Source organism: Sus scrofa, chromosome 1 (genome assembly GCF_000003025.6).
Source record: "Sus scrofa isolate TJ Tabasco breed Duroc chromosome 1, Sscrofa11.1, whole genome shotgun sequence".
Taxonomy (NCBI): Eukaryota; Metazoa; Chordata; class Mammalia; order Artiodactyla; family Suidae; genus Sus; species Sus scrofa.
In genome coordinates, this window is record NC_010443.5 from 66,387,440 (window position 1) to 66,414,156 (window position 26,717).

Below are 26,717 nucleotides of genomic sequence, written 5' to 3' on the forward strand. Positions count from 1 at the left end.
AAGGATGATGACTCACCCTTAGTAGATACTAAAATGTGAATAAAAGAGGCCCATGAGATATTTTATTCTGAAATAATAATTTCTAAAATATGAAGGTAAGCAAGTACAGTGTTGGTACACAAAATAATAATGTGCATTGAAAAAACTCTAGGACCAATCTTGAAACATAAATAAGAATTTAATATTTATTATACATATTTATACAGTAACATCAAAATAATGCTCAATAAGTTACATAGCTATTTTCCAGAAACACTGCAAAAAAAGATAAAATAGTAGGAATGATATATAATCAATGTTACTCAAAATTTAAAATATAGTCATCTATCTTTTAAACAGATTTGAATTGATGGATTTCTACATAAGCCAAAACACTTAAAATATCTAAAAATAGTCTTTCTTAACACAGTAGATAATATATAAAGAATCACTTTTATTGCACTTATCTGATTTAGGCTTATTTCACCAGGTAACATGCAAACAAATTAAATTACGAGTATGAATTTAATAAAAGTAGGCAAAATACAACTTTATGCTTCAAAAATTAGATGAAGGTGATACATTTCACAGCTTATTCTTCAGGAAATTTTATTCGGTTGTATAAAATCACTGACTAAAGTCACACATGCAAACTAAGAGCTATTAAATATATGATAATAAAATAGCTTTGTTGACACATTTAAAATAACAAAATTGATATCAACGACTCATAGAACTGACACCAACTACCACTCTCCCTGTCTACAGAAAAAGGTGGTTTTCACATTGCTTTAAAAACATTGACTAAGTCTTAAATATAAACATGTATTTGGTTATGTCAAAATAGTCACATAACTGGCATACAGTCAAAAATCTATCATTTTAAATAGAGGAAAACAAGTTTAGATATACACTGTATACCAGTCTCTAAATAAAGCAAGGGAAACTTCTGTTTTACCTCTCAAATTTATTTTGCTAAACACTGTAGTAGTTGTTTTGAGGATCTGTAAACATTCTCACTGATCTGTACTATTTCCTGAGGTCATCTGGAAGCTACTTTCAAAGGAGCTTCACAATTTAATACCCCTGCAAATGTGCTTTGGAAATATTCAAAATAAGACAAAAATTTAAACGTAGGCCCATGTGTAACTTCACATACCTTCTCTATTATAAAAGCTATCTTTAGGAAATTCTTAGGTATCAAATCAAATTTATTCCATCACTAGCAGACCCGGAAAAACAAGGCATTCACAAACTGTAGGCCATAAAAAAAAAACTAAACTAAACATCAGATTTCAGAATTAACTCATTTAACACTGTGGAAATGAAAATTAAAGTATCTTGTTACTTCTAGAATAATATCCAGGAGTTCCTGTTGTGGCTCAGCAGAAATGAACCCAACAAGTATCCATGAGGACTCAGATTTTATCCCTGGCCCCACTCAATGGGTTAAGGATCCAGCATTGCTGTGGCCGTGGTGTAGGCCTGCAGTTATAGTTCCAATTCGACCCCTAGCCTGGGAACTTCCATATGTTGCAGGTGTGGCCCTAAAAAAAAAAAAAAAAAAAAAAAACAAAACAATCAGAAGAAGAAGAATGTCTAAAACATGTACAGGCCTCTTCATTTTAAAACATGTTAAAATAGTGTCAGCACAGTGCCTGATCCTTAGTAGATGTTCAATAAATATATACTTAATGAATAAATGTGAAGTTAAGCATAAAAATTACTATATTACTTGAGTACTGAGGTAATGTTCTGAGCTACAGTACATCATTCATTTAATGAAAAAATCAGTCTTAACTGGTATTTCCAATAAAGCTTAAAAGATCTCCTATTTGATAAATACAGCACGAGTTTGTTTCCTGGCATCTTATCAATGAAAGGAGGAACAAGGCACACTCCTTGCCGTCACCTACCCCTCACATCTCTGACATAAATGAGTAAGGGATAAGCCAAAAAGCAACAGAAAAGAATGCTCTTATTTCTTTCCTTTCTTTCTTCCCTTCACTCTTTCTTTCCTTCTCTCTCTCTTTCCTCTATCCATCTATCAACACAATAAGAAGTAACTGTCCAATGAAAAGTGCATACCTCTGCTGTCTTTTCTAGGAGAAAAATGAGACATCTTAATATTTACATTTGGGGGAGGTGATGCTAACTGTCATTACCAGGATGTCTGATTCAAATAAAGAGATTTAACTAATATTTTTCCAAAAAATGTCACTGCTCTGGTACTGAAAGCTTTAATGTTAATGGATAACAATGAAATAAACTTTAAACACTATTTGCCTTTTATAAGACACAACCTGAGTTTGTAGAATAATTTATAAAGCTCTATTTCTCCATCATTTCTGTTAAAAATCAAGAAAAACACTACTATTGAAATTTCAATACCTTAAAAACAGAATTTGTGCAATGACATTTTAACCTCTGAATTTTGTATATTACCATCTTTAACACCAATCATAATTCATATGTCAAAAGGCAACACTGGCAACCTTGCTAATTCTATTCATCCATATATCAAAAGGCAGCACTGGTAACCTTGATACTTACATATCAAGGAGGGTCAGAGTCTTCGTTCAATATTTCCACACATTATCTACAGCCCCTATACTTATCCTTCTTTAACAAGAGGAGAATGAACTAGGACCAGGCACTTAACCAACATCTGCCTGTACTATCATTCGTCAGCACTAATGATTTGGATGTGCTTGAACTATGCAGCTATGTTTTGATTTAAAAATGTATGGCAAAAAGCCAAAAAAAAAAAAAAAAATGTATGACTAGGGAGTGCCCGTCGTGGCTCAGTGGAAATGAATCTGACTAGTATCTGATGATGCGGCTTCGATCCCTGGCCTTGCTCTGTGGGTTAAGGATCTGGCATTGCCGTGAGCTGTGGTGTAGGTGCCAGATGCCGCTTGGTTCCTGCATTGCTATGGCTGTGGCGTAGGCCAGCGGCCACAGCTCTGATTCAACCCCTAGCCTGGGAACCTCCATATGCTGTTGGTGCGGCCTTAAAAAAAAAAAAGACACCCCCCAAAAAGGTAAGACCAAAATTGTCCTTTTTTATCTTTTTTTTTTTTTTTAATAATTTTTTTAATTTTCCCACTGTACAGCAAGGGGGTCAGGTTATCCTTACATGTATACATTACAATTACATTTTTTCCCCCTTTTTTATCTTTTTTTAAAATGATTTTTATTCTTTCCATTATAGCTGGTTTACCAAAATTGTCCTTTTTTAAACAGGTAAGCCTAAGTAATGATAACATTTTCATGCCAAATTTTGTCAGCTTAATAATTTGTATTCTGGGGGGAAAACTACCATATTTTTGCTATTAATGATTTTAAAAGAAGATAAAAAAATGCCAACCTTATGCCCATTAAAATAATAAAAACTAAACACACTTGAACTTATGATGCTTGCTGAAGACAAAAGGTGATTCCAAAACCTTAAAACCATGATTAATATTTACTGACCTATAGAACTAGAAAATGCATTATGTTTTCCTGCTAAGTATAATAAGAATATAATTCTCTATTACTTGTAAATATGATTTGGTCATTTACATTTTAAAGGTATCTTATGGTCCCATATGGATCAACAATTAAAATTTATCAATTTCACATGTTGCATCTATAAATATATTTTTGACCTTGGCACATAACTTGCAAATTATCCTCAACTTCACCATGAATAGACTGCAAATAATATATTGAAAAATATTTCAATATTTTTCTAGTTCTCAAAACCCCAAAGCAATAAGCTAAATAACATATTATTTGTAAATCCATATTACTAAAGCTACCTTTTTATATGGTTGAATCATACAAAATAGAACAAGGTCACTATGCCAATTGTGTAAGTACATGTTACAGCTAATATTTCCCATCAAGCAGTATATACATAGCCCTGAGATAATTTTAAGTGGAGTGCTTCATGAATGAACAATTTTTCTTAAATATTTATATTCTTATTTTAATGTTTATTTGGAAAAGACACAGCTAGCACATACAATGTGGAATATGCCCAAAATAAAACTATGATTTAAAAAGGCTAAAAGGTAAGGTTAAAAATAATAAGTAAACAATGACATAGGATATATACATATATGTCTATGTGTGTGTGTGTGTGTGTGTGTGTGTGTGTGTGTGTGTGTATACACACATACACATGAGAACAGAAAGGTGGGATGTGACTGTTTTAAGGAACGATTTGATTTAGCCAGCATCATTTCTGAATGCTTGTGATAAGCCACATCATAAAAGGGTTTCCTCTACTACTGTAAATTCTGGGTTTTTTCAAGGATAAATATATTTTTAAAAATACATGTTTAGCTTTATTTTAAGAATATAATTTTGAAAGCATTTAGTAAATCTGATTTTTTTTTTTTAAAAAGGATACCCCAGATGATAAGAATGTTCAGGAGCAGTTGAGGGATATGCTATACATACAGAAGAGAAAAAGACTACAAAGAAAGGCACATTGCATATTATGGTTATCATTGCAGCATTTAAATAAAAGTGATCTAAATAATCATTGCCATTAATAATTAACAGATAATTAGAATATTCTTTCATAAAAAAGAAGGTACGCTTGTGCACTTAGTGCTCTTGATTCTGGAACCACCTGCACATAAGTGTCACTAACATGGACCCACTGGCCTGCTGATTCACTATCAGGTTCTTTCAAACCTAACAAAACAAAAAGAAGTATAATTTTATAATAAATATGTTTTGACTTTACATATAAACAACACATTCATTACAGACTGTATTTATCTAATGCAAGATTTTACTGCATACGTCTGTTTCTTCTTGGGTTAAAGCACCTTCTAAAATGAACTCCTTCAGAGCATTACTATTAGTATCATTTTACTTTAAGTACCTAGTGAACTATTAGATAGCCTTGTAAATATTTATTAATTCAAAGAAAGAAGCATTTGCACTAAAAAAGAGAGAAAAATAATACAAAGTTAGTTTGCTGATCCTAAGCAAATCCAGCAAATTTTCTACTCCAACTCTATTCTGAGGATCCGGTGTGTCTTCAAAAACTACTGGTATTGTTAAATAAAATGCTACTTCACCGTGATACATGATAACTTAACACCTTGAAAAACTGGGTGTCACTTCACATCACCTGAAGTATACAGTTTTATGATCTTTAAGTTCCTCTAAGATTATCTAAGTACTCCTAAAGGTATTTCTCACTTAACAAAGTGACTCGACTTGAACTAACTTAACCTCTTCCAGAAGAGGAAGACTAAATTCATTTGTTTTTTAAGAATAAAATAAACTTAGGATGGCATACCTGGTATATTTTTCTTTCCAGTGATATGTTCCAATAATTTCCTGGAGGGTGTTCTCACTTTCACATAAGCAGTGTAGTGACCTCCTCTCATTGAGCCACTGTGTTCTACTACGCCATACAGACCATAGAGAACTTTATCACCCACACATACATTCTTTTAGACAAAGAAAAAACTCAAATTAGTAATATTTAGTGAAATACTAAATTATAAGGAAAATCATAAGGAAATTATAACTATAAGGAAATTAAGCTAAAAATACTTCCTACATTTCTTTTAAAATTTTATTTTACGGCTGCACCCCAGCATATGGAAGTTCCTGGGCCAGGGATTGAATGTGAGCCACAGCTGCTGCAACACTGGCTCCGTTAACCTATTGCACCCTGCCAGGGTTTGAATCTGCATCTCTGCAGTGACCTGAGTCGCTACAGACTGATTCTTTTTTTTTTTTTTTTTTTTTTTTTTGTCTTTTTAGGACCGCACCTGAAAGTTTTCAGGCTAGCGGTCAGTCAAATTAGAGCCACAGCAACATGGGATCCGAGCCGCATCTTTGACTTACACCACAGCTCACGGCAACGCCGGATCCTTAACCCACTGAGCGAGGCCAGGGATCAAACCCATGTCCTCATGGATACTAGTCAGGTTCATTACTGCTGAGACAGGACAGGAACTCCTGCAGTCTGATTCTTAACCCACTGCGTCATAGGTCCTGCACATCCTACTTAAAATAAGAGAGAAACGCATAGTAAGACTATGCTGGGGTAACTTCCCACATGTATTAGATTGGCAAAATGCAAAAACTTGACAATATTTTCTGTTGGCTGGGCTGTGGGGAAGAGTACTCACATGTGGGAATGCAAAGGGGTACACCCCTCTTCAAGGATATCTAGCTAAGTTATATGTGTACTACCCTCAGATTTATTAATCTTTTTTATAGGATTCTATCTCAGAAGAATATGAGCAAAATGTAAAGAGATGTGCACCAGATTATTAACTATAGGATTAGTTGTAGTATCAAAAAACTGGAGTAGACTCAAATGTCCATAAACTGGGGACTGGCTGAATAAACTATTATGCATCCATAAAACAGAGTATTATGCTGCTTGAAAAAATGGACTGCAGACTCTCAATAAATACTGCTATTAAATAACCTCCAGGATATAATGTTAAGAATAAGGTGGAAAAAAGCATACATATTATAAACTATAATTATTAAAGAAATGCAGATATAACATGCCTATTTATTTTTTAAAAATAGATGAATAAACCATAATTTTAAAAAATGCCTATCCTGGAGTTCCTGCTGTAATGCTGAAGGTTAAGAATCCAGCATTGTCTTTACAACAGCATGGGTTCAATTCCTCGCCCGATGCAGTAGGTTAAGGATCTGGCATTGCTGCAGCTGTGATGCAGGCAATGGCTACAGCTTGGATTTGATTCCTGGCCCAGGAACCTCCATATGCCACAGTTATGGCCAAAAAAAAAAAAAGTGCTCCTGCTGTGGCTCAGCAGTAATGAACTCAACTAGCATCCATGAGAATACAGGGTCCATCCCTGGCCCCATTCAGTGGGTTAAGGATCTGGCGTTGCTGCAGTATAGGTCGCAGATCTGGCGTTGCTCTGGTTGTGGCATAGGCTGGCAGCTTCAGCTCTGATTTGACTCCTAGCCTGGGAACTTCCACATGCTGCAGGCGCAGCCCTTTAAAAAAAGAAAAAAAAAAAAGGCAAACTATTGCATTTGGAGTAGATAAGCAATGAGATCCTGCTGTATAACAGAGGGAAATACATCTAGACACTTATGATGGAGGATGATGTGAGAAAAAGAATGTATGTATATGTGTGACTGGGTCACTTTGCTGTAAGTAGAAACTGATAGAACACTGTAAACCAACTATGATGGAAAAAATAAAAATCATTTTAAAAAAGGCTATCTGGAGTTCCCGTCGTGGCGCAGTGGTTAACGAATCCGACTAGGAACCATGAGGTTGCGGGTTCGGTCCCTGCCCTTGCTCAGTGGGTTAACGATCTGGCGTTGCCGTGAGCTGTGGTGTAGGTTGTAGATGCGGCTCGGATCCCGCGTTGCTGTGGCTCTGGCGTAGGCCGGTGGCTATAGCTCCGATTCAACCCCTAGCCTGGGAACCTCCATATGCCGCGGGAACGGCCCAAGAAATAGCAACAACAACAACAACAACAACAAAAAATAATAAAAAAATAAATAAAATAAAAAAAAGGCTATCTATAAAGGAGGAGAGAAACAGGTGGAAAAGACATGGAGAAAAGCTATCCTCGTTTAAATTTACTCTGTTTCACACATTTGACTTTGTAACTACATGAATATTTTATGTATTAAACAAAATGTTTTTAATTTAAATGACCTAATTAACAATATATTCGATATCACTTGCAAGTCAATTAAATATCTTAATAATATACTATACCTTACAAGTGGCAGAACAGAATGGTGCTAAATCAAGCGTAAGTGGAAAATCCACATGTCTGTTTACTTTGCGAAGACTCAAGCCAGCCTTAAAAAAATACCAAAGGAAATTTTCTTAATGCAACAAACTTAGTTAAACAAGATCATTATGTTTGTTAATTAAAACCCAAACTGGAATCCTGGAAGTTAGTTTTTTCATGCCTTAACGGGTATGAATTCTTTCTCTAAGTTGTTCCTAAAAGGGATGCAAGTACTAAATATAAAATAACCGTGGCACACCATAAAATTAGTTTCTCAGATCTGGCACGACCCTGGCAAGATTCATACAGAATCACTGCCAACATATACCTTCCATTACGCATTCTGATGTAAGGAGACATGATACAACTGCTTCTGCTCTCCACGGCCATTTCACTTCCACTGAGTTTCTGTTACACTGGCTATAGAAAATCAAGAACTTAATCTAATTCCTGTGGGTAAGGATAGGGTTAGATAGAAAAAAAGCCCTTCCTGCCCATCCATGCATGGCCCACCTGAACTGTTGTTGCAGATATATAATCAAAGCAATCTCTTCCTTTGAAATTTTTTTCAAGGGTTTTTGTACTTCTATCTTTCATACAGATGTTAGGTTAATAATGTTTATCAAGTTTTCTTCTAGTCTTTCAATAATTTGTTTCATACAACTAAAAACATTTATCTGAGGCATTCTCCTTATGGTTCAGTGGGTTAAGAACCCAACTAGTATCCATGAGGATGTGGGTTCAATCCCTGGTCTCGTTCAGTGGGTTACGATCTGGTGTTGCCATAAGCTGTGGCATAGGTCCCAAATGCAGCTCAGATCTGGCGTTGCTGTGACTGTGGCATAGGCTGGCAGCTGTTGCTCTGATTTGACCCCTAGTCTTCATATGCTGCAGGTGCAGCCCCCCAAAAAAAAAAAAAATTATCTGAAAATAGTATTGATATATATGGTATAATAAGAAAGCTCCATATTTTTATTTCTTCAAACACCTATTTTCCCTAAGTCCTTTACTGAATAATTAAGCCTCTTCCAAAATGATTTGAAATTCATCCTTTAACATAACAAAAGAGCTTTAAATTATACTCAAATTTTATTTTTTGACAATTCTGACCATATTGTTTTAATTATTAAAGTTTCTTCTAGAGAGGCAGGGGAAAAATGTTGCTTTTCGAGAAAGTTTAAAATCATTTTATCAAGTGCAAAAAAAAAAATGAGAGATGGCATTGAATTAAAACTATAAATAACTGGAGAAAAACCCAACACATTAAAAATATTTAGTTTCTCTCTCATTAGAGTCCTACAAGAGTGAAGTCTGCCTTGCAGCACCACTCCCCCATCCTTTTAAATTGGCCTCAGCATACAGAGGCTTGATGTGGGATCCCAGTTCCCAGATCAGGGACTGAACAGGACCTCAGAGGTGAAAACACCAAGTCCTAACCACTAGACCACCAGGAACTTCCCTTGTAGCCCTTTTTGCAATTAGTCCCAGTCAACCACGGCCAACCCAAGCATCACTCTCATCTCAAACATGAGAGCTCAGAAAAAAACTATGTGCACTAGGCAATTTCTTTGTTTCTAAGGGTTCTTAATAATCTTATTTTCCACTCACACACATGCATATGAATGCTACTTAAGTTCCTACCACCTAAATCTTCAAATGCCGTGAATTAAACAATTTCATTTAGAAAAGTAAGCTATTACAGCTGAAAAAGCAGTAAATCTCACATGACAAATTTGCAAATTCAATATAATTACTGTCTAATCCTTGACAATACTTTAACAAATTTAGGGCTCTGTAAAACATATGAGGAAAATTACTATAGTGCTACTAAAGGGAATTTACCTGATGAAATCTTTTAAGATGGAGAATTAGGATAGCTGGAACAGCAGAAATGAGCAGTTGCTTCCTGGCATTTGTATAAACCCCTTCTGCTTTCTTTTCTGCATAAAATGTAATATTATAAATTTATATGTAAAGTTCCATTTTATACATTATTTACCATCTAATATAGTTAAAATTTATACAGAAGCACTATACCACATTTTTGAAAATATTAAAAATGAAATCAGACTTCTAGTTACAGACAGCCTCTACCCAAACACCACTAATATGAAAGTGATTTTTTTAAGGCACACACTTATAAGGATGAAGAATAGGGGAGGTGACACATGCAACATAACTTGGAAGCTATAAGCAGACAGACCATAAATGACTTGTGTCAATGTCCTCTAAAGATCATCAGAAACACAACTATAGCTGAAAAAAACTTGGTCATTACTCATTGCAGTGGAAGGAGCTCACTATTACGGAACAATGGGGCATTTCAATAAGAGGCTGTTTCAAAGGACTCATGATAGGACTTGAATATGGCCAACTGCATGTTTAACTTGGATTAATGTTAAGTTGGCATTTCTTCCTCTCCCATTTAGACATTTAATTACTAATGTATTAAGCATGTCTTCATTCTGATGCTTTGATATATGGGGCCTTACTGACAGTGGCAATCATCTCCTTATTTGCTGGGCTCACCATAACTGAATAATAAAACCTACATTTTTTTTTTTTGGCTACACCCATAGCATATAGAAATTCCTGGGCCAGGGATCAAACCTGTGCCACAATAGCAACCTAAGCTGCTGCAGTGACAACATCAGATAGTTAACCTGCTGCACCACAAGAGAACTCCCCAAATCTATATTTTGAAAAAACTAGTCACTAAGAATCAGTGTTTGCTCTATTTATTTATTTTTATTTTATTTTATTTTTGGTCTTTTCTTGGGCCGCTCCCGTGGCATATGGCAATATGGAGATTCCCAGTCTAGGGGTCTAATCAGAGCCATAGCCACCGGCCTACGCCAGAGCCATAGCAATGTGGGATCTGAGCCGCGTCTGCAACCTACACCACAGCTCACGGCAATGCTGGATCCTCGACCCACTGAGCAAGGCCAGGGATTGAACCTGCAATGTCATGGTTCCTAGTCGGATTTGTTTCCACTGCACCACAATGGGAACTCCTCATATTTCTATCTTATGACATGACTTTACAATAGACTGATGGGATTTGTGAAGAACATTAATCTTACTAGTAATAAAATTTTAAGTTTTAAGAATATTTCTTCTGAAAAATTTCAGATAGCTAGTCCCCTGAAATAAGATTATGTGGCTCTGTGGAGTTCCCATCATGGCTCAGTGATAATGAACCTGACTAGTACCAATGAGGATGCAGGTTTGATCCCTGGCCTCCATCAGTGGGTTAAGAATCCCGAGTTGCTGTGAGCTGTGGTGTAGGCCAGCAGATACAGCTCCGATTAGACCCCTAGCCTGGGAACCTCCATATGCCATGGGTGCAGACCTAAAAAGACTAACTAACTAAACAGATCTATTGCAGATTGACTCTGCCCAGTCAGTATCTTCAGTGCTGAGATACAGATCTGAATAGACAACCCCTGCGTCCATGCAGCTGAAGTGTGGAGACAAGGTTCTTAGGTTCCTCTACTTGGGATCTATGACCCACAAGTCACTAATGATCAGATCATCCACGAATACCTAAAAAAAAAAAAAATTAAGCTAAACATTTACCTGCAGAACTGGTTTCCTTTTGGTACTTCTGCTTCTTTTCAGTACAGTGCTCACACAGAAGTTTGTTATTCCCCATTAGTAATTCCATAGACGTAAACTGATAGAGACAGGATTGAATTGAACATTCTTTAGAAGTGGTTATATAACTCTGAGAAAGGGTCTGAAAAGCATTTTGGGGGCCTTGAGGCACCATTTGCTTATTCTCTGAAAAACATAAATTATTTGAAACATTTAGCAGCGGATTTTCTCGGTCAAAATCCCCATCTCCAGCTACAGCGCTGCTCAAACGAAGTTCAGAAACAGCTTGAGCCACTCCGTCATCACCGCTGTCACTCTCCCTGGCGGGTGGTTCACTTTCTGATGGGTGGCGAAGGTGTCCATTTGTGTGCACACAGTAGCTGTTGCCAGACCTCAACAACAAAGTCTGTTTAGGGGCACTTTCAGACTCTGAAGCCTCACTGTCAGCATCAACACTGCTGTCAGAAAGGCTGGCTTCTTTTTCACTGCCATCGGTAGGGCTTTCAGTCAGAGTGGACTCAGTGCTCCTGACGCTTGCAAACAATGAAGAGCCTCCATCCGTTTCAAGGTTTTCGTTTTTCTGGTACATGACAGCAGCCTTATCATCTCCAGATGACAATTTTCTTATACATTTTCTGCCATGAATTAGTTGATTCTGTAAGTTGACAGTGTTTTCAGAGAAAAGAATCTTGTGACCTTACTGAAAATAAATGGCAATAAGTCTTAAATATTCCACAATTACTAAAATACTATTTCTAATATCTCTGATATCTATTTCCTAAACCTACCTAAACTGCAGTCAATTGAAGATATGCTAACAAAAAGCTCTAATTCAAAAGTAAACTTCAGGAGTCCCATCGTGGCTCAGCCTAGCATTCATGGACGCAGGTTTGATCCCTGGACTCACTCAGTGAGTTAAGTATCTGGCATTGCTGTGAGCTGTGGTGTAGGTCGAAGACACAGCTTGGATCTGGCACTGCAGGGGCTGTGGTATAGGCCGGCAGTTATGGCTCCAATTCAACCCTAGCCTGGAAACCTCCATGTGCGACAGGTGCGGCCCTTAAAAAGACAAAAAATAAAAAATAAAAGTAAACTCCTATACAAGAAACCAAAAATAATGGTTACCTACTCATAGAGAGGGAACAGGACTTTTGTGGAATGGTGGCATGCTGACGGTGCCACCTGTGGTGTGGGTCACAGATGCAGCTCAGATCTGGCATTGGGTGGCTATGGCATAGGCCTGCTACTGCAGCTCTGATTTGATCCCTAGCCCAACTTTCTTTTTTTTTTTTTTGTCTTCTTGTCTTTTTATTTGTCTTTTTTTTTTTTTTTTGTCTTTTGGGCCACTCCTGCAGCATATGGAGGTTCCCAGGCTAGGGGTCCCATCGGAGCTGTAGCCACCGGCCTACGCCAGAACCTCAGCAAGGCAGGATCCGAGCCGCCTCTGCAACCTACACCACAGCTCATGGCAACGCCGGATCGTTAACCCACTGAGCAAGGCCAGGGATTGAACCCTCAACCTCATGGTTCCTAGTTGGATGCGTTAACCACTGAGCCACGACGGGAACTCCCCTAGCCCAACTTTCATATGCAGCAGGTGCAGCCCTTAAAAAAAAAAAATCAAAAATTAAATAAATCAAGCTTAAACCTAATTAGGTCTCTACCTCAAACTGCCTTAGAAAGGAAACAAAAGGGACAGAGTTACCTCTTAACAATATGTTAATGAATTAGTACACACAAAATGAATTACCACAACATGCAAAATGAGTTACTACTGATGTGAGAATGTGAGAAACTGCTGGAAAAAATGACCTGATTTCTCCAACAAATAAATTGCAGAGAAAAAAAAGGAGGAATCTGTGGATTAAGATATTTAAGAGACATGGCAAATCTATATATCTTTTTTAGACCCTAAATTCAAATATGTTTTAAAAAGCAAAAACAAAAAAACAAATACTTTATGAGACAACTGCAGAAGTTTAAATTATGACTAGATATTTATATAATTAATAAGTTATTAATATTTTTAGGTAAAATAATGATATGATGGTTATGTCTTTTAAAGAAGAGCTTGTTTTAGAAATACATATTGAAGTATATATTTGGGATTTATTTCAAAATAATCTAGGATGGGGAAGAGGGAAATGTGGGATACAGATAAAACATGATTACTTGTGAATGATAACTGAAGCTGAAAAATGTGTACATGGGAGTTTATTATACTTTTTTCTCTACTTTTATATACTTTTAAACTCTTTCTTAATAAAAAAGTTTTAAAAAACCAGATATCTCATAAATGCTCATAATCTTACCATATCTTTAGATGGAGAATGCTTCTTGGTGGCTTTGGGTTGCTGAGTATTTTCTACAGTAACAGAGCCACTGTACTGACTATTATCTGTCTCCTGTAAGCTTCTATATTTACTCGTTCTTCCCAAAAGTACAGGTTTTGAAACCTAGATAGATACCATGTACACAACACAAAACTTCTTTAGGAAATAAACTCTGGATATCATCTACTTTTCAAAATTTTTAACTCATTTGAAATATGGATAATTTTCTTAACATTATTTCTCAAAATATAAAGCATAAGGGTTGAAATTCCTTGAGAATAAGAATTATGTCATACTTCATGCAAACATACACAAACTCCAATATCAAACACACTGCATAAACTCAAGTATTGCATATAAAAAATAATGACTCTCAGATATCTGATAATACATTCAACACATGTCTAAACATAGGAATTTATAACTCCCTTCACAAAAAGACTTAAGTTTTTTTTCTCCTTACCCTCTCTTCTATTATAGGAAGTGAAATATCAATAAAAGGATCTTTCACTGTGGAGATCTTAAAAAGAAAACATGTTGAGGACTTTAGTTAGAATTCTAATATAGACAATGTAGTTTTGTAAAGTCTTAAAGAAATCAAACTTCCCAGGCAACTTAAAATTTTAAGTTATAAAGTGTTCCTGGAACAAACAGTAATTTGAGTATAGCAATGCATATTACTAAATCAAGATATTTTAAAACCTGAATAAACGCAATCCAGTTGAATTTTATCATACTGTTAATATGACTAACCTTTAATACTTAAAGTAACTTTAAAATAAATTGTACTTAATAAAATGGATGAATTGAAGACATAAACATATTTTTGGTGAAATTAGGACCATAACATAAAATATGAAATGTTAAAAAATGTCATGAAAAAAAGTCAGAGAGTTTGGTTCTATAGATTCTTTAGGATAATTTAAAAGATATTCTTGGGGGGTTCCCTCTGTGGTGCAATGGAATAGGCAGTCTCCGGAGTGCTGGGACACAAGTTCAATCCCTGGCCCAGGGCAGTGGATTGGGGATCCAACGTTGCTGCACAAGCGGCATAGGTCACACCTGCTGCTCGGATCTGATCCCTGGCCCAGAAACTGCATATGCTTCAGGGTAGCCAAAAAAAACGGGGGGGGGGGGATGATACTCTTGTGGTACAGTAGGTTAAGGATCTGGTATGGTCACTGCAGCAACTTAGGTCAATGCTGTGGCGCAGGTTCAATCTCTGTCCAAGGATTTCCACATGCTGACGGTGCCACCAAAAACAAAACAAGATACTCTGTACCTCGTGAAAAAGAAAACATCTACGTTGAATATAATAGAAATTTGAGTGGAGTTGACGATTGAACAATGTGGGGGTTATGGATGCTGACCCCCATCCCATTCAACAGACAAAAATCAGAGTATAATTAGAGTTCCCGCTGTGGTGCATGGGATCAGCAGCACCTTGGAAATGCTGGGACACAGGTTCAATCTCTGGCCCAGCACAGTGGGTTAAGGATCCAGCATTGCCGCAGCTGCAGCTTAGGTGGCAACTGAGGCTCCAATCAGACTCCTGGTCTGGGAAATCCATATGCCACAAGGCAGCCAAAAAAAAAAATCAGAGTATAATTTTACAGTCGGGGTTCTGCATCCACAGATTCAACCAAACACAGATTATGTAGTACTGTGGTGGTATTTATTAAAAAAAAAAAAAATTAAACACGAGCATAAGTGGCCCTCTTGCAATTCAACCCATATTGTTCAAAGCCCAACTATAATATTACGTTGACATGTTCCGTGTTTTAGTATGACAGGCTAGAAGGAGATATACTATATAATCCTGGTTTTATAAGACTAGAGAGGAAAGGTACTCCATAATCTGGGACAAGTTAATGGACATAAAGACTCTCTCTTTTTTGGAGAGGCTGTACTCATAACATGTGGAAGTTCCCAGGCCAGGGATCAAACCTGCATCACAGCATCAACCCAAGACACTACAATGGTATAATTGGATCCTTAAACCACTGCACCACAAGAGAGCTCCAAGACAAGTTTAAACCTATCATATGCCATATGCTTTCAGAAATATTCTTTACCAAGCAACTGAAAACCTGTAAAAATTTATACATATTTTAAGAAGTTTTTAATGTACAGATGTCATTCAAAATTAACATTTATCACTAAATTCAAAGATGAGTCAAGTCTGCTTAAAAAAACTTCAAGTCAAATAAATGTAAACTTTTAAAAAGTAGATCAGCCTAAATTATGTTACTACATTAAATTACTTCTATTCAGATTACAATTCAGAGCAGTACACAGTTATATTAACATGGTTACTCTCTTCACAGGAGTTTCTCTTTCATTTTCAATCCAAATGAGTAGCTAACACATTGAAGCATATTAAAACAAGCTAAATAAACTGCAAAGGTGTATTAAGAGGAAAAGTTAGATAACACATTTCCTAGTAAAAAATTATACATTATATTTATTTTCTAGGAATGAAGGATGTATTTTCAAGACTTAAAAAAAACTATTATGTAGTCATCTGTCACAAATAAAAATAAATGACTGCTGATGATTACATGTGAAAGAAAGTAAAAACAATGTAACTGTAATCTATTCCATGTTGAAGTGAATTCCAAAGTTACCTACATTTGCACATTCTTCACACATGACCGTGCTAGTTAATTCACCAATAAAGATACGATCTATGAAGTTCATTTTCACACCTTCTCTTCCATATGCTGTAAAAATAATACTTTTTAATGCACAAAAACATGTCAACCATCAACCTAACAATGTAATAGGCTTGTTTTCTGTTGAATCAACAGAAATCTGAATATGGCAGATATCTAGTACCATATTTAATAATATATTTTACTATGTGATATCACCATGTCTTTCTTCTTTACAATTCTACAGAGAAAAAGTAACTAGCAACTACAGTAGTCTCTAAGAATTAACAAACTGTTCTTAAACTTAAGAAGTAAAACAATAACCACCGTTCATACCATACTCAACTTCTCCCACCAAATCCTTTAAAGCCTCTGTGCCTAGCCTAGAGGTAGACAGAGGGATTGGGAAGAATATGATTTAGGATTACAGAGGCCTAGACTATAACTATGGAAACAACAGGGTAGTAAAAGACAAGTAAACACTGCATAGCATAAAGAACTCACATGGCAATTAATAACTCAGTTATATTTGTACTCAACCATAATAAAATGTTAAAATTATTTATTTCAGAAATATTTATAAATAAAAGAACATTATGTTGATGATATGCTTCAAAATAATATGCAGTTGGAGGGAAATATATGAAACATAACACACCATGGACGGAATGTCATTTAACATAGGCAATGGGCACACATGCACACAGGCTTCCTTAGACCATGCTCTCTAGTGGACGTTTGAAATTTTCCATAGTAAACCACGGGGAAAAATATATTACCAAACCTATTCACTCCTCTTTCAAACGTCTCTTCTATCCTTTTTCGCTCTCCATCTTCAAATTTCATACAAACAACATTTTAAATCATTGAAAAACATTATTTGAATCACTGAATGACAGAGCAGACTTTATCTGGAGGTAACAATAAACATTTATTAATTACGATGATAGCTATTTAGATGTTATGTTAAACAAAGATGTTTCATTAAGAAAAATTGCCTGGGAGTTCCTATCATGGCCCAGTGGTTAACAATCCGATTAGGAACCATGAGGTTACGGGTTCGATCCCTGCCCTTGCTCTGTGGGTTGGGGATCTGGGATTGCTGTGAGCTGTGGTGTAGGTCGCAGACACGGCTCGGATTCCACGTTGCTGTGGCTCTGGTGTAGGCCAGCGGCTACAGCTCCGATTCGACCCCTAGCCTGGGAAACTCCATATGCCGTGGGAGCGGCCCAAGAAAATGGCAAAAAGATAAGAAAGAAAGAAAAAAAGAAAGAAAAAAGAAAAGAAAAGAAAAGAAAAATTGCCTGGATTGAAAATAGGTAAGATTACAAAGTGGAAAGAAGTGAAAGAACAAAATGAGCAGTTATTCCAAACATACACTAGATGGCACTATCTCAAAACAAAAGAGCAAAACATTCACGCTCTACATTTTTTAAAAATCTTGAACCCAATAATGTTTTGTTACATACAATTATAATGTATGTATATCTGTTTATCAATTATAGACATGTATTATATATTATGCTACAAAAAAAAGATGTAGAAATGAGAATAAAATACAATGTTTTTAAATATTTTCTAAAAATGACTACACATTACTACCATTAGTTAATATCTCAAGGCAAAATATACACTTAGGACAAGGTAAATCATTAACAACATGGGATATAAACCTATACTGAAATACTGATCACTGTAAATGATCAGCTTTGATTAGTTAATCATTGTTTTGGCCTCACATTTTGGCTGATGAAGATTCAACACTAGGTATAGACATGTATACTTAACAGTACTCTTTTAAATAAATGGCTTCCTGGCAGGAGTCTTTGGAACACTGAAGCACTGTCTAGTAGACAATGGCCATAAATACACTTATCTAAGTACACTTTATATGCAAAACATTACAATATGATAAAAACGAACTTCCAAGTGAGATTATTGCTTTCAACCTTTCAGGTCTCCCATAGGATACTTCCCATAAGGGCATCAGTGTCAATCTGCATATACGTTATTGGTTTTATTTTTAAAAATTCACATGGATCCTAACATTTTCTATGACCCACCAGACTATCTCGCAACCACAGGAGTAAGTACACTCTTCCTTCTAAGGCCACTACTTCAGAGAATTAGTTCACATAATGCTCAGTTCTTTCTCCCCCAGAAGAAACTTTTTAGTATTTTCTTCTAGAAGAAAGTTTTAACAGTGAAAAAGTCAACATACCTTTGACTTTTTTTCTAGTTTCATCATCAGCAGTTTTAGTAGTTGGGTTGTTAAACGCTTTTAGAATGCCAGCTTGTATTCGCTGTAAAACAACAAGAATTTAATAAGAATCTATACTAGAATGTATTCTTTCAGAGCATTATATTGCATTCTTGTGAATAGAATCTAGCTTCAGTAACAGTTGACTCAAGCCTCATCCTCTTAAATAAGAGGAGGACTTTTTTTTTTTTTTTTTTGCTTTTTAGAGATGCTTATATGGCATATGGAAGTTCCCAGGCCAGGAGTCAAATCAGAGCTGCAGCCACTGCCCTACATCACAGCCACAGCAACGACTATCATCATCTTTGGGTTACCTTCATCCAATAATGGAAATAGGTTTATGCTTGCTACCCAGTCTTACAAAACTAAATTATAATGTTTAAGCATACAGAAATAGCCCTCAAAACAATAAGAAGTGCTTGCAAAAACAAAATAGGTAGATTTTACAGTACTAATGAAAAGAACCTTTTTGTAACTCTAGGGGCGGTGGTAAGAAAGAGTGCTAGTGTTGATATTACACCTTTTTGGTCTTTTTAGGGCCACACTCTCAGCATATGGAGGGTCCCAGGCTAGGGGTTGAATCAGAGCTACAGCTGCCAGTCACAGCCACAACCACAGCAATGCCAGATCCGAGCCATGTCTGCAACCTACACCACAGCTCACGGCAACACCAGATCCTTTAACCCACTGATGGAGGCCAGGGATCAAACCCGTGTCCTCATGGATATTAGTTGGGTTTGTTACCACTGAGCCATGACAGGAACTTATGCTTTAAGCCACATGTATGTTGTACACATTGCTCTATATGTTCGATATGTTTTACAATAAGTTTTTAACATCCTCCCCCAATAATTATGACACTGAGTTTTGTTTACTGACTAGCCTATGATCAGCATATTTTATTTCTTTAGAACTGCTATTTTCTTCAAGCATATTTTGAAAACAATTTTTTTTTTTTTTTTTTTTTTTTGTCTTTTTAGGGCCGTACCCACGGCACATGGAAGTTCTCAGGCTAGGGGTCACATCAGAGCTGCAGCTACCAGCCTGTACAAAAGCCATAGCAACGCCAGATTCAAGCTGTGTCTGTAACCTATATCACAGCTCATGGCAACACTGGATCCTTAACCCACTGAGTGAGGCCAGGGATCAAACCCATGTCCTCTTGAATACTAGTTGGTTTCATTACTGCTGAGCCACAACAGGAACTCTGTATTTCGAAAATTAATGCAATATTCAGAAACTTAAATAAAAGGAAGTTCCTGTGTAGGGTGCAGCAGGCTAAGGTCCAGCATTGTTGCAGCTGTGGCACAGGTTTGATCCCTGGTCCAGAAATTACCACATGCCACAGCTGTAGCCAAGAAAAAAAAAAAAAAGCCTAAATATATACAAAATGGGGTATAAAAGTAAACATACAGCAATCTATATGTCATGTCATGCTCTCCTGAAATATACATAAAGGAAACTGAAACAATGTGTCCCAAAGCTATTAAGTATTGAATAATCTATAACTAAGACTCAATAAATTTGAAAATTGATATAATTTGGATTTGTCTAAGCTAAAGTTGACTTTTTACACCTGGAAAAAGAGAATTTATTGGATTAAAATAAGCAAAATAGAATGATGTGAATTCCACAAAGGAGAATATTTAATGAAAAATGAGAAATTCCAATGAATACCCATGTTCACCTATAAATTTAATGTATGTGTGAAAAGCTTCTCCAGCTACCAAACACCTCAGCTTTAGAAGACTGTGAATTTATCCTACAATTAGTAAAATGTTCAAATTCAGACACGATTTTCAATATGATTTGAGGAGTCTTTACTATACTCTGAAAGGTGAACCATGACATCACACTCTTTATTTATTTATTGTCTTTTTAGGGCTGCAGCTGCAGCATATGGAATTCGAGTTCACTACAGCTGAGCCACAATGAGAATTCTGATATCACAGTCTTTAAAAAAAGAGTAAAAACAATAAAGTTGTTTAAATTATTAACTTTTAAACTACTAGACTTTTGTCCTTTTATTGTAGCCTAGCCGTAAATTTATATTCTCTGCTCTAAGCTGTTAAAGAGTTGGTTAAGAGGTAGTTCATCAAGCCAAATAAAATAAATGGGCTTAGGTCCATCAACAACCTTTCACTGTTAAGAGTTGAGCTTTGACCCATTTAGGTTAAAAAAAAAAAAAAAAAAAAAAGACTTTGGTTAAGGAGCTACTAATAACCACAATACAATAATCAATTAGCATTATCAAGGTTCAACTAGTTTAAATTTCCATGTTAAACTCCTTTCAAAAATAAGAATGTAAAACACTCATAATTTAAGTCAGCTGAGATAGTCTATCTTGAAAATAATTTACTCAATAATATACTAAAGCGATAAATCTTTGATAATAAAAATACAGTATCATTAATTTAGTGATAGCTCAAGTTAAAAGGAAAAGTGAAGAAGCATATATTTCTAAGCTGAGAAGACTGCCACAAAGGAAGCTCTTATTTTAAAGTTTAATTTATTTATTCCATACATAAAAATTTTAGTTTTTACGCAAATGATCCCTTTAGCTCTCTAGTCAGCAAGAGCGTGTTATATCCCTAAACTTCACAGACATAAAAACAAAAACAAAAAAACCCAACTTTAATGAAACAATATGAAAGAAGGTCAGTTCGTTTTTAATCATCACTAAGAGAGTCTGGTGGCAGACATACTGCTGTTGCCTTCCTTCAATCAAAAAACACATGGCAGTGACAAACTACAGCAATAGCCCGATGAACAGCTGTGGAGTTCCCAGGCTAGACAATGCAGCTCCTGCTTGGGTACTCACTGTAACTGACCGGCAGGGCTGTCCTTGCTTACAAGACTGAATAGATCCACAGACTTGACATTTTAATTTTGCCACACCATCTAAAAGCCTCAAAGTGAAAAAAAGGTAAGAGCTTTCAAAAGCCAGTGTTTCCTGCGGTACTGCCCAAGTTTTCAAGCTACTGTGAATCCCAACCCATCCTTATGACAGAAGCATAATTCAATTGTAACAAAGAATGCCATCAAGTAATAAAAGTAAAATAGAAAAAAATAGGGATAGATTTTATTTTTATTTGTAATATCAACAGAGAAGAACACTTAATATAAAGAGGTAACTTTTAATTCCATTTCAATGATATAAGACCACCATGTAAAAAACATATGCCTGCAAATCACAGGGGGAAAAAAAAATCATTCTAGCAACCCACAGTTTGAGTTAATCCTAAAGTAACTCCTATGTCATCTGTAGGCTCTCAGAAAGTCAAAATGTGTTTGCTATTCATAATAGAAAGACACAGCATCTCTTTCCACCTTGCTACCTTGTATCAACTTCCTCAATAAGGGTATCAATATATCATAGTTACTGAATCAGATTTAACATTTTTTTCAAATAGTGAAATAATTATGAGTAAATTTTAAATAACAAGCCTAAAAATACATTATTTATGCTAATCACTGATGACCATGCATTAAAATTAAATTTTAATAAGAAGTATTGTGTAAAATTAGATCATTAGTCAGTGGAACTGGATAGAAAGCCCAGAGATAAACCCGGGCACATATGGTCAACTAATCTCTGACAAAGGAGGCAAAAATAGACAGTGGAGAAAAGACAGTCTCTTTAGTAAATGGTGCTGGGAAAACTGGACAGTTACATGTAAAAGAATGAAATTTGAATACTCTCTTATATCACATAGAAAAATGAACTCCAAATGGATTACAGATCTAAATATAAGACTGGATACTACTAAAAAAAAAAAAAAAAAAAAAAAAAAAAAACAAAACTGGCACACCATAAATCAACTATACTTGTAAAATTTTTTTTTAATTTTTAATCAAAAAAATTACCAGATACTATATAACTTAGAGGAAAATGTAGGCAGAACACTCTGACATCAATCACAGCAATATCTTTTTGGATCCACCTTCTAGAGTAAAGAAAATTGTAACAAAAGTAAACAAATGGGACCTAATTAAATTAAATTTCTGCAAAGGAAATTATAAGCAAAATGAAAAGACAACCCACAGAATGAGAGAAAATATTTGCAAACGAAGTGACTGACAAGGGATAAATCTCCAAAATATATAAATATCTCATATAGCTTCATATAAAAAAAAACAAACAACCCCAGCAAGAAATGGTCAGAAGATCTCAAAAGACATTTCTCCAATAAAGACAGACAGATGACAAAAAGCACATGAAGAGATGCTTAACACCATTAATTATTAGAGAAATGCATATCAAAATCTCAGTGAGATATCACCTCACACCAGTCAGAATGGCCATCATCAAAAAGTCTACAAATAGTAGGTGCTGGAGAAGGTGTGCAGATAAGGGAACCCTCCTCCACTATTGGTGGGAATGTTATTGGTACAGTCACTGTGGAGAAGAGTATGGAGATTCCTTAAAACATGATATAAAGAACTACTGTTTGACACAGCAGTCCCACTCCTGGGCATATATCTGGAGAAAAACCATAACTCAAAATGATACTTATATCCCAATGTTCACTCAGCACTATTTACAACAGCCAAGACATGGAAGCAACCTAAACATCCATCAACAGAAGACTGGATAAAGAAGATGTGGTATAGGAGCTCCCCTTGTGGCTCAGCAGAAATGAATCCGACTAGGAACCATGACGTTGCAGGTTCGATCCCTGGCCTCACTTAGTGGGTTGAGGATCCAGCGTTGCTGTGAGCTGTGGTGTAAGTTGCAGACCTGGCTCTGATCTGGCATTGCTGTAGGCCAGCAGCTACAGCTCCAACTAGAACCCTAGCCTGGGAACCTCTGTATGCCGTGGGTGAGGCCCTAAAAAGACAAAAAAGACAAAAAAAAAAAAAAAGTAGAAGATGTGGTACATATATACAATGGACTATCAGCTATAAGAAGAAAGGAAATAATGCCATTTGCAGCAACGTAAATGGACCCAGAAATTACCATACTAAGTGAAGTTATGTCAGAGAAAGACAAACACCATATGAGATCACTAATATGTGCAATCTAAAAAAGTATGATACAAGGGAACTTGTTCACAAGACAAAAACAGACTCGGAGATTTTGAAACCAGACTTATGGTTACCAAAGAGAAAATGCTGGGGAGAGGGATAAAATGAGAGGTTGGAATTGACATAGACACAGTAAGACACATGGAAAGGATGAGTAATGGGAACCTACTGCATAGCACAGGAAAACCTACTCAATACTCTGTAGTGACTTATATGGGAAAGAATTTGAAAAGGAATGAATACATGTATTATAAATATATAAGTGATTCAATTTTCCGTACACCTGAAACTAACACTACCTTGTATAGGAGTATACAATACAACTATACTATACTCCAATAAAAATTTGTAAAAAATTAGATCATTAGTTTGGTAGTCAGAAAGACAAGTTTGAATCTCCATTCTCAGTATCAGTTTCTAGTATAAGAAAATATGATCAAATATTAGCTCAGGGTGATTGTGCTAAAACTTAACTAATTACAAATCTCTTTAAAAAACAATTTACAGGAGTTCCCGTCATGGCTCATTGGAAACAAATCTGACTAGCATCCATGGGGGCGCAGATTCAATCCCTGGCCTCACTCAGTGGGTTAAGGATGCGGTGTTGCCACGAGCTGTGGTGTGTGTCACAGATGCAGCTTGGATCCCGAGTTGCTGCGGCTGTGGCATAGGCCAGTGGCTCCAGCTCTGACTGGCTCTCGAATATCCTGCATTTTCTCTGAAAAACTATTCTATTTGCATAGGACCCCACCAAAAAAAGGTGAATATAACCAATTTAATATTAAAGCCAACCAACAGGCAATCAACTAAGAGGATTACAGTAAACAATGGGCAGTCTATCCAGTCCTTCGTTACTCAGAAACATTCCCTGATCCAGGAGGCTGGGACCCTAATCCTCTGGTCCCTGAGTAGATCCTAATCCAACATCAGATAATGAAGTTTCTCTCTCTTGGGAATTTAGACTTGGGATTCACCAACAGCCAGTTTCCTTTTTATATCTGTGCAACTGCAACATGCAAACCATGGTGGTCACGTGCTACCAACCAGACAGAGGAGCACAAAAACTATTCAGGGCACAGAGAGATGGACAAATAAAATCTACAGAGCCAGAGAAACTGGGAAAAAAGGAGACTATTTTTTTGGATTGCTGAGAACCTTCCTGTCCTATATCTCCCTTTATCTGGATTATTAGATTCCTTTTTCTTTATTTAAGCCAGTTTTCATTAATTTCTGTTATTTGTAATCAAACAGCATTAACTAATAAAGGATAATAGTGTTGTGAACGGGTTAAAAAAATAATCTTATGGTAGGAGAGGCAAAAAAAGAGGGGTAGAGAATACACAGAATAGTCAAAAAATCAAATTACTCTTAACCACACATTAAAATCTTGGCAAAAATTAATTCCTTCAGTTTGTACCCTCATTTTAAAGTGTATGGGGGGGTGGGGGGATGTGCTTGGGCTGTGGGATGGAAATCCTGTGAAATCAGATTGTTATGATCATTATACAACTACAGATGTGATAAATTCATTTGAGTAATAAAAAATAAAATAAAATAAAATAAAGTGTATAGTGATAAGCATAAGGAAACCTGACCTTTGTTTCTTCTGTCCTGACTGCATCCAGAAGATAATGAAGAAGCTCCTGACTGTCCTGCTGCTGGAGACTTTTAAATCCAGGGGCCCTATGATTTAATAACAAAACAAGAAAGAAAAAAAGATCAATCATTCTATCAACGATATATTCCTACCATACAAAATAACCTTGAGGAGTTCTCATGATAGCTCAGTGATAACGAATCTGACTGGTATCCATAATGATGCAGGTTCGATCCTGGCCTCACTCAATGGGTCGGTAATCCTGCACTGCCGTGAGTTATGACGTAGGTCTCAGACTTGGCTCAGATCCTCTCTTGCTGTGGCTGTGGCACAGGCCAACAGCTGCAGCTCCAATTCTACCCCTAGCCTAGGAATTTCCATATGCCGTAAGGGCAGCCCTAAAGAGCAAAAAACAAAAACAAACAAAAACACCCCAAAGGAGAGGAGTTCCCGTTGTGGAGCAGCGGAAATGAATTCAACCAGGAACCATGAAGTGACAGGTCCAATCCCTGGCCTCACTTAGTAGGTTAAGGATCTGGTGTTGCCGTGAGCTGTGGTGTAGGCCGGCAGCTGCAGCTCTGATTCGACCCCTAGCCTGGGAACCTGCATATGCCGTGTGTGCAACCCTAAAAAGAAAAAAGAAAAAAAAAAAGAGAAATTGTTCCTGCCATGTCTCTGCCTACAGCTCCATGTCAACCATGTACAAGGCATTTACTGCCTTCTAAACCACTGAAGAAAATTTAATAAACCTAGATTTTTTTTCTTTCTTCTTTTACCTAGGACTGGGGAACGAATCATGATGACTTACAGAATCTCTAATAAAGCCTATCTAAACTACTAATACCAAAAGATATTAATTTTAACACCCTTCAAACTTAAAGGATAAAAACAGAAAAATCACCAAATATATGAAAAAAATTCACCCTATTCAAAGGTAGGGAAACAGTAAACACTCACAAGAATTGTACCTTAATAAAAAGTGTTACTATGAGAAAGAGTTGGGAATGCCTAAAAATCTAAAATTTAGGAGGAAAATGTATGATGCATATTCATAAAACAGGGACAGACTGTTAAAAAGAAATTTAAAATAAGAGAGACTTTGTGATGTCTTCTAGGTGAAGATGAATCAGTCTGTTCATAACCCCAAAACTCTCTCTGCTCCAAACATAACAAAATATAAAAAAGAGAAAACAAACAAAAGGCTTAGGAGTTCCCTGGTGGCTCAGCAGGTTAAAGATACAGTGTTGTCACTGCTGCGGTGGGGGTTTGACCCTTGGCCTTGGAACTTCCGCATACCAAAAGTGTGGCCCAAAAGAAAAAATAAAAAGGCTTAAGTGAGAATCAATACCAAAAAAAAGTGTGTATGTGTGTGTGTGTGTGTGTGTGTATCTCCCACAAAGCAAAAATAGAACACAAAATTGTAAGCAGACTGAAAAACAGACTTGATAAGACTCTAGCCCTGAAAGAGCTCAGTCCTGAAGGGTAAAGAGAACTAAAAGTATTTCA

The 26,717-nt window shown here is 36.2% G+C and overlaps 1 protein-coding gene across 8 annotated transcripts in view; it reads right to left on the reverse strand.

The window, feature by feature from the left end:
* Positions 177–26,717, reverse strand: part of USP45 (ubiquitin specific peptidase 45) — a 67,191-nt gene continuing 40,650 nt past the window's right edge. For 4 of the 8 annotated variants that reach the window (XM_013992722.2, XM_001925580.5, XM_021090340.1 and 1 more), the window contains 10 exons: positions 25,210–25,297; positions 18,548–18,629; positions 16,304–16,395; positions 14,136–14,192; positions 13,652–13,795; positions 11,322–11,994; positions 9,585–9,682; positions 7,724–7,810; positions 5,288–5,441; positions 177–4,671 (listed from right to left, as the gene is read on the reverse strand). In XM_013992722.2, coding sequence (XP_013848176.1) covers positions 4,541–4,671; positions 5,288–5,441; positions 7,724–7,810; positions 9,585–9,682; positions 11,322–11,994; positions 13,652–13,795; positions 14,136–14,192; positions 16,304–16,395; positions 18,548–18,629; positions 25,210–25,297 — 1,606 coding nt within the window. In that variant the 3' untranslated portion in view covers positions 177–4,540. Of the gene's footprint in view, positions 4,672–5,287; positions 5,442–7,717; positions 7,811–9,584; positions 9,683–11,321; positions 12,040–13,651; positions 13,796–14,135; positions 14,193–16,303; positions 16,396–18,547; positions 18,630–25,209; positions 25,298–26,717 lie in introns of those variants that run through there. The other 4 variants (XM_021090336.1, XR_002343647.1, XM_013992723.2 and 1 more) reach the window with 4 other exon arrangements.